The sequence below is a fragment of the Lathyrus oleraceus genome, chromosome 7, assembly GCF_024323335.1.
Source record: "Lathyrus oleraceus cultivar Zhongwan6 chromosome 7, CAAS_Psat_ZW6_1.0, whole genome shotgun sequence".
Lineage (NCBI taxonomy): Eukaryota > Viridiplantae > Streptophyta > Magnoliopsida > Fabales > Fabaceae > Lathyrus > Lathyrus oleraceus.
Window position 1 is genome coordinate 546,379,903 of NC_066585.1, and position 13,217 is coordinate 546,393,119.

The following is a 13,217-nucleotide window of genomic DNA, read 5'->3' on the forward strand; positions in this document are numbered from 1 at the left end:
ATTCTAAGAGAGTCAAAATATAATTTTACCTCCACAATCAAACCATTATATATATATATATATATATATATATATATATATATATATATATATATATATATATATATATATATATATATATATATATATATATATATATATATATATATATATATATATATATATATATATATATATATATATATATATATATATATATATATATATATATATATATATATATATCCTGACGGTGATAAGGTCCATACTACATTCTAATTAACTTTAATTAAATTTTCTTAAAAAAAAGAAAAAAAGAGTTATTTCAAACATTTTACTTATTTTATAGTTTATTTTCGATCATAACCCTGAACTTTGATTTTCTTTAAGGGTACCTGCTGATAGTGTGTGGTCCAGGTCGTAAGTCCGAGAAGTGAGGCAGTAAAATCGTTGGTTTAGCACACTGTAGTTGTCATTAAGAAAACAACCAATAAGAGGGAGGAGATAGAGATAGAGAGTAAGTAAAAAAACTAAGAAATAATTAGTTACATAATAGAAAAGTTGTTTAATAATCTCCTGTATAGTAACTATGTCTCAAATCATTAAGGCTTTAAGTGAGTTAGGATGCAATTTATGTGGTAATATTAGTAGCTGAACCTTAGTTCATGCTACCTTAAACAATGATAAATTTGAATTAGATCAAGATACTTTCCAAAATCAGAAATTAGAAATTCAAGAAATGGAAAATAGATTAATTAACTGGTCTATGCCAAAAATTAAATTAAAAGAAATTTATAAAATTAGCACGTTTGATTTTTATCGTAAAAAAATTATTCATACTACGGAACCTGTTACATTTATATGTAATAAACATGAAACCATTAATTTGTTAAATAGAAAGTTGTTAAAAAATCATGTTAGAGAAGGATATTGTTATATCCATCTAGGATTAATCCAAATAGCTATGAAGCCTTTACATAAACTAGGGCTAAACACGCCTATTTTGTTAGTCCTTCGTGATACTCGTATTAAAGATTTTCATAACTCAACTATTGCTATAGTTGAATCTAACCTTAATGATGGTCCAGTTTACTTTAACTATCATCCTAATTACTCTATGAGTTTAACAAATTAATGGTTTTATGTTTATTGCATATAGAGATGTTAGGATTCAAATGAATAGGAGTCAATCCTTTCGTTAGCCAGATCTATTAGAGATGTTATTCAGGATATTGATGGATCTGTCAGGATTCGAATGAATAGGAGTCAGTCTAGCAGCATTGGATCGACATCCATCGCTAGAAATTCGGTTGATTTAATCATTAGGGTTAACCTTGCAGGAGTAAACTTTGCTCCTACAGTTCCCCGACCTATTTACTAAGAGAGGACTTCTAGTTCACCATCTCCAACTGAGTCTCAAATCTTAGGAGTTATTACCTAAGAAGAACCCTTTGTCATTGACAAAGCCTGGATTAGAGCCGATTTTGAGGCTAGGTATAATTCGGAGAAGAGAATTTGGTATTTCTCATCTTTCTCTAAAAAAATCATACTCAAATGTATTTACAGAAGTTTTACAAATTTTTAGAAAAACATGAGGTTAATGTTTATTTTTTTACATGGTTTGAATTACTTTGCTTAGAGGAAGGGATAGAAAATCCTTTTACTGTTAAGATGTACTTAGATGCTAATGTTAGAAATAGTACTAAATAGAATAATGTTAAAAAGATATAATAGTATCCATCCATCCACCTTTAGAAGCCATAAAAATTACTCCTTCCAAAGAAAATATAGAAATATAGGCTTCTCCCTTTAAATCAATTACCAATCCTATAGAACAGATGAAAGATATAAATAATCTGCATAGTCAGATGAATTACTCAAACCAAATACTTCACACTATTTCCCAACAATTAGACAGAATATAAAACTCCGTCCCTCAACCTAAGGATGTTAAAACCTTTAAAATAGATCCTACACGACCTATATATCATTACCATACACCATCTACCCAAGAGCTAAAGGGTATGAGTTTAGGTCGTGATGCTAACCATAAGATAGAAGAATTAGTTGAAAATTAAGGACCTTAAGCATGGGAAATTCTTCAGGAGAGATAAATACTTTATCTCGGGAAGAAGAATTTGATAATATGGTGAGTAAATTAGGTGGAAGAGCCATGAGACCTAAAACTCGAAACTACTATCCTAGACCGTTATTTGTTGATGTGCAATTTAAAGAAAGAAGTAGTTTTGTTGAAAATAGTTATTCAGGAGAATCCATTGTAGAATGGAACATCGACGATGCTTCTAAGAAACAAGTGTTAGATACCATACAAAATATGACTATGGCTGTTACAACTTTTAAACTCAAAGGAAACACCGACAAGCATACTAAAGATATATTAGTTGTGGGGTTTACAGGGAAATTAAAAGGATTGTGGGATAATCTCCTTAGTCCTGAAGACAAAACCCAAATTAACTTAGATGTTAAAACAGAATTCAATTTATGTTATAACTCTCTTGTATGTTATTCCAGGTTCTTTGTAGGAGAGCCTTTAAAGCTCCAACAAAGAGCAGCAAACCAATTACTAAATTTGTATTGTCCAACCATGTCTGATTATAGATGGTATAGAGACATGTTTCTTTCTAAACTTTGCCTTAGGTCAGATGGTGCTGCTGATTATTGGAAAGAAAGATTTATTAATGGTTTACCTATATTATTTGTTGAGAAGGTTAAGACAAATATTAAACAAAATTTCAACAGAATTATTCCTTATCAGTCCTTAACTGTGGTGAATTATCTAATTATGTTATTGAAACTGGTATACAAATTTATACTGAATACAAACTTCAAAATAAGAGTAAAAATGAAAATATGAGTAATAGGCGTGAAATGGGTTCATTTTGCAAACAATATGGAGCTACTCCTTTAAGAGCTCCTGGTAACCCTAAGAATAAAAGGGTTGTTATTAAAAGTAAGAAAAACTTCCGTTACCATAAGAAACAACCTTACAAAGATAACTCTGAATTTCATAAAGCCCCTTATAAGAAAAATTATGGTAAGAAACCTTACCGAAAACCCTATGATAAAACCAAACCTAAAGATAAAGATGTCAAATGTTATAAATATGGTTGTTTTGGCCATTATGCTAATAAATGTAAGATGCAAGGAAAAATTAATCAATTAGGAAATTTAGATATTTCAGAGGAGTTAAAAGAAAGTTTGATATCTATATTTAAAAATATCTTGCTAAATTCTGAAGAAGAAGACAACTCTTCATCTTATGAAGAATCGTCTTATGAAGAAATTCGTCAAATTAATAATTCTGAGGAATCAAATTCTGATTCTGACGAATATTTAGGAATAGACTTTTGTAATTGTAATAGTTGTAATAAAAGCATTAATATTCTCACTAATCATCAAGCTAATACCCTAATAGGAATATTAGATAAGATGGAAGAATCTGAAAGTAAGAATGCTTTCATGAGACAAATTAAAAAGATTATTGACAAAAACGATATTTGTAAAAAGCATGTTAATAAAGTAGAATTTAAAGATGTTATGAACTTATTTTAAAAACCCGTTGAGAAAATTATTTCTGTTAATGACTTACAAGAAGAAATTAAGAATTTAAAAAATTAAATTCAAAAGCTAAAACCCCAGGATGATGAGATAGAACTTAAACTTTTAGAATTACAAGGCCACATGATTATTCAAAATCAACATAGGTTAGCTTATTCTAGTAAGAAACTAATGAAAAAATTATTGTTTCAACCAATGAAGATCCTTATATCAATAAAATAGAAAATATGATATCTCATAAATGGTATAGTAAAATAAATCTCATTATTAAGGATAAAATTTTTGAACTAGTTGTTTTAATAGACTCAGGGGCAGATTTAAACTCAGTGGCGGAACTGAGGGGGGACGTGGGAAGGTCACGGTCACCCCTCAACTTTTTATTTTTTTTAATTCATATATATTAAATTACTAAAACATCCTTATTTTAAATTAATTTTTTTTTTCTTTTTCATTCAAAGTTAGGTTAAAATACAGATAAGGTAAAAAACTCCTACCTTTCCTTTCTTTCTCATATGGGTTTGCTACCGACACCGGAATCGGAACAGATTAAAGTGATCGGCATCTAACAGGTAAAAAACTTTATTCATTCTTCTTTTATAAAAAGTAACAAATTAAAGTGATTGCTTGATTTGTGTTTTTGAGATTTTTAGGGTTCTTCTTTCTTGATGTGTTAAAATAATCTATATGAGGTTTATTAAGCCAATTCATAACACTGTAATTTACAAATATAGTTATACACTGTAATAAGGTTTATTTAATCATTGTTGCTGCTAATTTCTAATAGTGAAGTTACCGGTATTTGAAAACGGATTAAAGTTGATTAATTAAGTTTATTATTTTTTTTCTCTTTTAATTTTTATGTTCTCTAAATTGATTTTTGGATCTGATATGATATTATAGAAAGAGTAACGATGAATAATAGGAAAATTGATTCTTTTTTCAAAAGGAAAGCATGTGAAATTGAAAGAGAAGAGAGAGATGAAGAAATTATAATCCCGACATCCGAATCTAAAACAGTTCTTGAGAATCCAACAATTGAAGAGCATCATGGTTTTGAAAAATCTTTGGAACGCGATCCTGGAAAACGTCCTCCGATTTGGCAATATCCACCAAATCAAGTGGATGCAATACGAAGAGCTTATCTAAAATGGGGTCCATATCAAATTCATTTAGAAAACTATCCTTTGTCCGGTAATGAGGAACATCCGAGAAGGTTTCAACATACTTGGTTTAGCATATTTCCATCATGGTTAGAATATTCACCATCTAAAGATGCCGCATATTGCTTACCATGTTACCTTTTTAGCAAAAAACTAAGTGGACGTCCCGGATCACTTGTCTTTATTTCTATGGGTTTTAGAAATTGGAAGAAAGTTAGGAATGGAAAACATTGTTCCTTTCTTAAACACATAGGGAAGGATCCTTGCTCACCACACAACAATGCAATGAAAGCTTGTCAAGACTTGTTGAATCAAGATGGTCATATTAGAAATGTTATTCAAGTGCAAAGTTCAAGTCAAAGAATGAATAATCGGTTACGACTCAAGACTTTAATTGACATTGTTCGTTGGTTAACACTACAAGCTTGTGCTTTTAGGGGTCACGACGAAAGTAGCAGATTCAGTGAGCAGGCAATGAATTTTTTAACTCTTTCTTGTTCTTTATCTCCTAAGGATGGATATAAAGCTTTTAGCATTGATACTATTTGTTCTTTAGTTGAAAAATATTATCCTATGGATTTTAGTGATCCAGAGAAGAAGAATTTGCAATTTCAACTCCAACATTTTCTATTTGTTGCTCGTCAAGCATCAAACTTGAATAATTTATCAACTATTCAAGAACTATGTTCATGTTTGATTGCATCTGGACAGGCTGAAACTTACTTCTTGATTGATAGACTACTTCATCTTATCATGACACTTCCCGTTTCTACGACCACAACTGAGAGGTCTTTTTCAGCAATGAAAATTATTAAGACTAAGTTGAGAAACAAGATGGATGATGGGTTTCTTGGAGATAGCATGACAGTATATATTGAAAGGGAGATTAGTGCAAGCATTAGTTCGGAGTCAATTATTGACGATTTCAAGTCACTCGGAACGCGCAAAGCATTACTTTAAGGTAGTTTTAAGTCATGTAATTTAAATTTTTAGTAATTAACTTTGTATTTATTTTAACTTTAATGTTTTATTTAAAATACTATTTACATTTTATTTATAATCTTTATTTTACGTTAGCGGTCATCCCAAATTTTTTTATCTGGCTCCGCCACTGTTTAAACTGCATTCAAGAAGGGTTAATCCCAACCCAATATTACGAGAAAACCAAAGAATCCTTACGAGGAGCTAATGGTAACAAATTACATGTGTCATATAAATTATCCAACGCTAAGATCTGTAAAGATCAAATCTGTTATAAAACTTATTTTCTTCTAGTTAAAAACATTCAAGAAACTATTATTCTAGGAACCTTTTTCCTGACTTTACTTTATCCGTTCATCGTTGATAACCTAGCTATAACTACTAATGCTTTAGATCGTGAAGTTAAGTTTGAATTTTTAGACCAACCTAGGGTTAGAGATCTTAACTCTATCCAGAGTAAAGATATATCTTTTATTAATATTATTAATAATAAAATAAAATATATTAATTTCATAAACAAAGAAATACATTTTAAAAGAATAGAAGAGCAATTGCGATCTTCCTGTGTTCAAGAAAAAATTAAAATTATGTAAAATAAGTTTACTAAAGATCTTTCTTCATAACGGCCTAATGTCTTATGGAAAAGGAAGATACATACTATTTATTTGCCTTATGAGCCTGACTTTAAAGAAAAAGATATTCTGACTAAAGACAGACCTATACAAATGAATAAGCAATATTTAGATTATTGTAGAAAATAAATACAAGATTATTTAGACAAAGGTTTAATTAGGCCGAGTAAGTCTCCTTGGAGTTGCTCTACGTTTTATGTTGTTAATGTTGTTGAATTAGAAAGGGGTAGTCCCCGATTAATAATAAACTACAAATCTTTAAACAAAGTTTTACAATGGATTAGGTATCCTATATTTAATAAAAAATATTTAATTAATAGATTACATCATACAAGTATATTCTCTAAATTTGATCTTAAATCTGAATCTTATCAATTTAATTAGAAGAAACTGATAAATATAAGACAGCTTTTTTAGTATCCTTTGGGCACTATGAATGGAATGTTTTGCCCTTAGGGCTTAAAAATGCCCCCTCATAATTTGAAAATATAATAAATTATGTTTTTAATGATTACTCACACTTTACTATAGTCTAATTAGATGATATTTTAGTTTTCTCAGACTCTATTAATCAATATTTACAACACCTTAATCGGTTCTATCAAATAATTAAAGATAATGATTTAGTTTTGTCCAAAAAGAACTTAAATTTACTTCAAAGTAAAGTAAGATTTTTGGGTTTTGATATTAGTCAGGGCATGTAAACCCCTATTAGTAGGTCCTTAGAATTTGTTAGCAAATTTCCTGATGAATTAAAAGACAAAACTCAGTTACAAAGGTTTTTGGGATGTCTTAATTATGTTTCAGACTTTATTCCTAATCTTAGAACTATTTGTCTTCCTGTATTTAAGAGACTTAAAAAGAATACCCCACCTTGGGATGATTCCATGATCAAAAGTGTCACTCAATTAAAGCAAATAGTTAAGAGATTACCTTGCATAGGAATCTCAGATCCAAATGCTAATCTTATTGTGGAAATAGATGCCTCAGAACTAGGTTTGGGTGGTATATTAAAACAACTACTTTCGGACACGGATAAGGAACAAGTTGTTAGATATTACTCTGGAACTTGGTCTCCATCCCAATTAAATTATGCATTACCAAATTTCAAGATGATTTGTTTTCAAAATCATTTTTATTAAAAACAGACTGCAAAGCTGCTAAGAGTGTTTTAAAGAAAGATGTTAAATTTGTTTCAAAATATATTTTTGCTAGATGTCAATCTTTGCTATCATATTTTGATTTTGAAATAGAACATATTGATGGAATTAAAAATTCTTTACCATATTTTTTAACTCGAGAATTTTTACAGGATAAAAATGAGCAAGAAACACAATGATCCCAGAGATAATTATGGACCTCCATTATCATCAAATAATAAAGTCATAATTTTAAGATCACCTTCATATATTACAAAAATTACTTCTCAAATACATTCTTCCCCCGAACCTTTGATTAAGCCTGCATTATTATCTTCATTATCTTTTACTCAGAGAATTACTACCCCCGTCTTCTCAAAGTAAACTCACCTGTAAATTAGCTTTTTACACTTCTCCATCTTCAACAAAATCGTCTTTTATTACCAAAAATTTGTCTGAACAGATTATCCATTTGGAGCCTATGTAATGTCTTTCAGATGTGTCATTATTATAAGTTATTTCAAGAATTTTTTCTCCTGGATTTTTTTTACCAAAAGGCTTATTAGAAACCCGAGAATATTATGAATTTATTTGGTTGATACTGATTTCGTTTCTATTACTCATCAATATGATGAGAATGATAAATAAAAAGTTAAGTTCTCCAAATTCAAAATTATTAAGGTTTTATCTCCATCAAATTGGAAGCAACCCCCAACAAAAGGAAAATCCTTCTCAAGGTCTTACTCTCCTCAAACATACAATTATCTGGATTATATGGACATCTGATCCAATTTCTTAGCAATTGAACCATTTAACCATACTTGGTTTATTTGGTTCAATAAAGATATTTCATTAAACTTTCCCTATTGGTTTATCCAATGGTTTCAGCTTATTGGACTCAATTTGGATATGTTTCCCAATTATGCTTCTAATGCCTTCAATGACTTTACCTCACCACTACTTGTCCTTCGCACAGGGCTTTATTATCTTTTTGTGCAGTTTTTGAGATTACTTGGATTATTTCCTGGGCCTTTTCGTCTGAGCAGTTATTGCAAGATTGTTCAGTTTCTCAATTAATTAAGAATTTTTCTATTAAGTGATGGATAAAGTTTAATCCAGACCTGCTAACAACAACAAAGTTGGAAGCCTGGTGTAAAGTCCATCCCAACCTTTGCAAAAATACCAATATTAGTTAAGAAGATATTGTTTTTCTTATGGATCGATCTAAGTTACTAGCCACTTTATCAGCTGCTACCAGCCATAATGAATTTTTAAATAAATTGAAAGATGTTATGCCTGCTTTATCAGAAAGTGATAGTGTTTCCAGCATATTTGTCCACTTGAATGACAATGAAGATGACTGTTATGGAATTACAGATCTCGAAGGATAAGGATGATGTGTGAAGATAAGATCAAATTAATTTTCTGAACAAGATAAGATAATATTACTTTTCTGAAGATAAGACTGACCTTTATCAACCCATAATGTCATGTTACTTTTTGGCTTATTGTATTCATTAAATGTGACGTGGGTCATATTATCTTTGATTATGTATTTCATTATTAGGTCTTGTCGGCCACTTGCTTGTACTACTCCGGCCTGATTTATAAGCAAAAAAGACAAGTTCCACACTTATTAATAAATATACTTAAATGCATTTAAGTTTCTTGATTTCATGTGAGAGAGACAACACAATTATTGGTATACCCTTAATTAAATTGTCTTCTACTAATAATATTAAGTAATTAATGCAGGGATACTTTTGGAATAAAGACATTAAATGCACCTAGATTTGTTCATATTTGCTTATATTTAAGGCCAAAAAAAATAGAAGACTTTTGCTTATAAAATAAGGCCGGAGGGAGTATAGTTTTAGGGTGGTTTGAAATTTCTTTGAAGTCTGTCTGCTTTTCTTCTCTATATAAGAGAAGACAATTTGTAGTGAATGACATTCGAAAATTGAGAGATTCAATTGAGAAACCCTGAGTTTGCCATCAACTCTTGTAATCACTTCTTGTAAGTGTTTTTCAATAAAACCATGTATTTAAATACACTCATCCTTACATCTGCATTTACTTCCGCATTTATTTTAACTCTGATTATTCAATCTATCATAATAATTATCTTCGTTATTACAATTATAAATCATCTGGTATCAGAGTCTGACGATGATAAGGGACATACTACTTTCTAATTATATATATATATATATATATATATATATATATATATATATATATATATATATATATATATATATATATATATATATATATATATAGGTTTAATGGTGATGCACTGACAGTGTAAAATAGTTTTACACAGTCATCCAATACGAATATATCATTTCGCCATTTCATATCAGTATTTTAAAATTTTCAGTCTGACTTGGCGGGATGCATGGTCGTCATTGGTTGACAATATAAAATAAATTTATATTGTTATATATATATATATATATATATATATATATATATATATATATATATATATATATATATATATATATATATATATATATATATATATATATATATATATATATATATGCACACACGAGGAGCACGATAGGGAAAAAAGTGGTCGGAACGGTGACACAAGAATGGTCTGTTGACCATTTTAAAAAACGAGATCGCAAACTCTAAAGGCTCCATTTTTTGCATAGATGAACTTCAACAATATCTAACATTAAACATCAACTTTCTTTTCAACTTAACTAAATCATCTTTCTTCTTTCTTCAGTCAAAGCAATTTCAATACAAAGAATCTCATAGATGGAGAAAATCAATGAAATAGAGCTTTCTTCAGTTCCTCATACTAAAACAGGTTTCCGAAAAGACATCATTTCACAACCTCAAATAAACAACAAGGGTGGTTTCATTACCATGCCTTTCATCATAGGTATGTTTTTTCATTTTCTTATGTTTCATATTGGAATTAACTATTAACTGTTATTTAATGTTTTAATGTGTGAATTAATTGCAGCAAATGAATCACTTGCTAGAGTTGCAACATTAGGATTATTGCCAAATATGATACTTTATTTGATGGGAAGTTATAATCTACATTTGTCTAAAGCTACTCATATACTCCTTTTATCTGTTGCAACCACCAATTTCATGCCTCTTATTGGTGCTTTCATTGCTGATTCTCATCTTGGTCGGTTCCTTGCTGTTGGTTTAGGTTCCATCATCACTTTCATGGTAACTAACTAGACCTTCCTATTCTGTTTCCATCATAATCATGTGAATAATTAACTTGTGTGGAGGAGATGAATTGGATAGAAATTTTGACCGTATTTCTGACACGGACATTGGGAAACAATGCGGACACAGACACTCCGACACTGATACATTGGTCTCAATTCTCCGACACGTGTTGTATGAGTGTCAGGCACCAGACACCAATTTAAAGAGTGTCAAAGCAAAGAAAAAACAATTTTTTGGAGGGATGCTAATCTGACTTTTCTGATACTTATATGACTTTTTCGACACGTCTCATACGAGTGTAATAGAAGTGTCGAACATAGACACGTATCGGACACCTGACACGCCTTCTCCTATAGGTGTCCGTGATTCATAGTTTATTTGTTAAGAAACAAACATAGACATGAACATTAGGAATGACAATGACAATGACACTGACACGTACTGACACGTAGCTACTTATACTAATTTGAGAAAATGATACTGATGATTTAATTTAACTAGGTATGTTCGTATTAGTGTTAGACATCGAAAACATCTTCAAATTGAAGTGTCAGTGTTATATAGCTTATTTGTTCACCTTAGGATTATCTCTCCTCGTTTGAACCAAACAATCTAAATGATTTTGTATCCAAAAACAACGCAATTTTCCACATTTTGGTGACAGGGAATGGTACTCTTATGGCTAACAGCCATGATCCCACAAGCAAGGCCTCCTCCTTGCAATCCAGCAACTGAAAGATGCGTATCTGCAACAACCGCACAAATCACCATGCTAATTTCTTCCCTTGCTCTTATGTCCATTGGAAATGGCGGCCTCCAATGCTCCATAGCATTCGGCGCGGACCAGGTGAATAGAAAAGACAATCCTAATAACCAGAGAGCCTTGGAAATATTCTTCAGCTGGTATTATGCTTCCTCAGCTATTTCTGTCATAATTGCTTTCACAGGAATAGTTTATATCCAAGATCATCTCGGGTGGAAACTCGGTTTCGGAGTTCCTGCAGCACTTATGTTCTTTTCCACCTTCTTCTTTTTTCTCGCTTCTCCGCTTTACGTAAAGAATAAAACAAATGGCAGCTTGTTCACTGGCTTTTTACAAGTGGTCGTTGCGACTTATAAGCACAGGAAGCTTCGACTACCTCCTAAGAACTCAGATGTAATGTATCATCGATCGAAGGATTCTGAACATATCGTTCCAACTGATAAACTAAGGTTGAGTTGAATCACTCACATATTCACATTATATTATATTTTGTCTGTTCAGTGGATGAATCAATATATCGAATTTTGCGGTAATGCTTTGTTTTATAGGTTTCTGAATAAAGCTTGTTTCATTCGAAGTCCAGAAAAAGATATATCCTCCGATGGATCAGCCTCGGAACGTTGGAGTTTATGCACAATTGATCAAGTAGAAGAATTCAAAGCTATTATCAAAGTTATTCCTTTGTGGTCTACGAGTATCATGATGTCGCTTAACATTGGAGGCTCTTTCGGATTGCTGCAAGCGAAATCCTTGAACAGACACATCACTCAAAACTTCGAAGTTCCGCCCGGTTCTCTATCTGTAATAATGATATTCACAATATTTATATGGATATCTCTTTATGATCGCGTCTTCATTCCACTAGCCTCGAAGTTACTTGGCAAACAAGTTAGGATTAGTGCCAAGTCAAGAATGGGATTTGGATTGTTTTTCTCTTTTCTACACTTGGTGACAGCAGCGATCGTCGAGACTATAAGACGAAGAAGAGCGATCGGAGAAGGATACGGTAATGATCCTCATGCAGTGTTGAACATGTCTGCAATGTGGCTTTTTCCTCAACTTTGCTTAGGTGGTATAGCTGAAGCCTTCAATGCTATAGGCCAAAATGAGTTCTACTACACCGAATTTCCCAAGACAATGTCGAGCATCGCATCGTCTCTTTTCGGACTAGGAATGGCCGTTGGATACGTGATATCGTCTTTTTTGTTCAGCGTTGTCGAAAGGGTTACATCGAAAGGCGGAAAAGATGGTTGGATTTCGGATAATATTAACAAGGGTCGATTCGATAAGTACTATTGGGTTATTGCCGCCGTGAGCGGCGTTAATGTACTGTATTATTTAATATGCAGTTGGGCTTATGGAGATACTGCTGATGTAGAATCAAAGGTGAGTGAAGAAAATGATTCAAATGAGGAAGAATTGCCATTAATAGAGTTAAGAAATGAAGGTTCATATGACAAGAATAGGTTAGTGAAGAAGTCTTAAGAACATTGACATAAATTAACTGTACTGTAGTATGTAACTGATACTTACCTTAAACTTATGCTTAATTAGATTTTGGATAAAAACAATTTATTAGAACAGATATAGATTAAGTTTTGTTATGCCTTTTAAGAAGGGAATGTCTATTATAGTTTGTTTAGATTAATGAGAAAATATAATGCTTTTAGGGAATTTAAAAGAATCATAAAATTTTATTGTTTGAATAAAAAAAATATTTGTGAAAATGATACAAACTTAGGAAATTTAATTTTGAAATAATAGTAATTTTGTG

The 13,217-nt window shown here is 31.0% G+C and overlaps 2 protein-coding genes across 2 annotated transcripts; both read left to right on the top strand.

Moving 5' to 3' along the window:
• Positions 1 to 2,068: 2,068 nt before the first annotated feature.
• Positions 2,069 to 3,552, top strand: LOC127104936 (uncharacterized). Its single transcript, XM_051042075.1, has 3 exons — positions 2,069 to 2,388; positions 2,512 to 2,707; positions 2,836 to 3,552. The coding sequence occupies exons 1-3, from the start codon at positions 2,069 to 2,071 to the stop codon at positions 3,550 to 3,552; spliced, it is 1,233 nt and encodes a 410-aa protein (XP_050898032.1).
• Positions 3,553 to 10,047: 6,495 nt separating this feature from the next.
• On the top strand, positions 10,048 to 13,011 carry LOC127107610 (protein NRT1/ PTR FAMILY 1.1). The gene is made up of 4 exons (XM_051044901.1): positions 10,048 to 10,372; positions 10,457 to 10,674; positions 11,345 to 11,892; positions 11,992 to 13,011. The coding sequence occupies exons 1-4, from the start codon at positions 10,246 to 10,248 to the stop codon at positions 12,926 to 12,928; spliced, it is 1,830 nt and encodes a 609-aa protein (XP_050900858.1). The 5' UTR covers positions 10,048 to 10,245; the 3' UTR covers positions 12,929 to 13,011.
• Positions 13,012 to 13,217: the final 206 nt, after the last annotated feature.

What these genes read in the sequence shown, in the direction of transcription:
- LOC127107610 (XM_051044901.1), top strand. Translation starts at nt 10,246, where the DNA reads ATGGAGAAAATCAATGAAATAGAGCTTTCTTCAGTTCCTCATACTAAA. An exon ending in GTTCCATCATCACTTTCATG is followed by an intron (nt 10,675 to 11,344) that starts GTAACTAACTAG and finishes TTTTGGTGACAG; the next exon opens with GGAATGGTACTCTTATGGCT. An exon ending in GTTCCAACTGATAAACTAAG is followed by an intron (nt 11,893 to 11,991) that starts GTTGAGTTGAAT and finishes TTTGTTTTATAG; the next exon opens with GTTTCTGAATAAAGCTTGTT.
- LOC127104936 (XM_051042075.1), top strand. Translation starts at nt 2,069, where the DNA reads ATGGGAAATTCTTCAGGAGAGATAAATACTTTATCTCGGGAAGAAGAA. An exon ending in AAAGATATATTAGTTGTGGG is followed by an intron (nt 2,389 to 2,511) that starts GTTTACAGGGAA and finishes ATGTTATTCCAG; the next exon opens with GTTCTTTGTAGGAGAGCCTT. An exon ending in CTATATTATTTGTTGAGAAG is followed by an intron (nt 2,708 to 2,835) that starts GTTAAGACAAAT and finishes CTTCAAAATAAG; the next exon opens with AGTAAAAATGAAAATATGAG.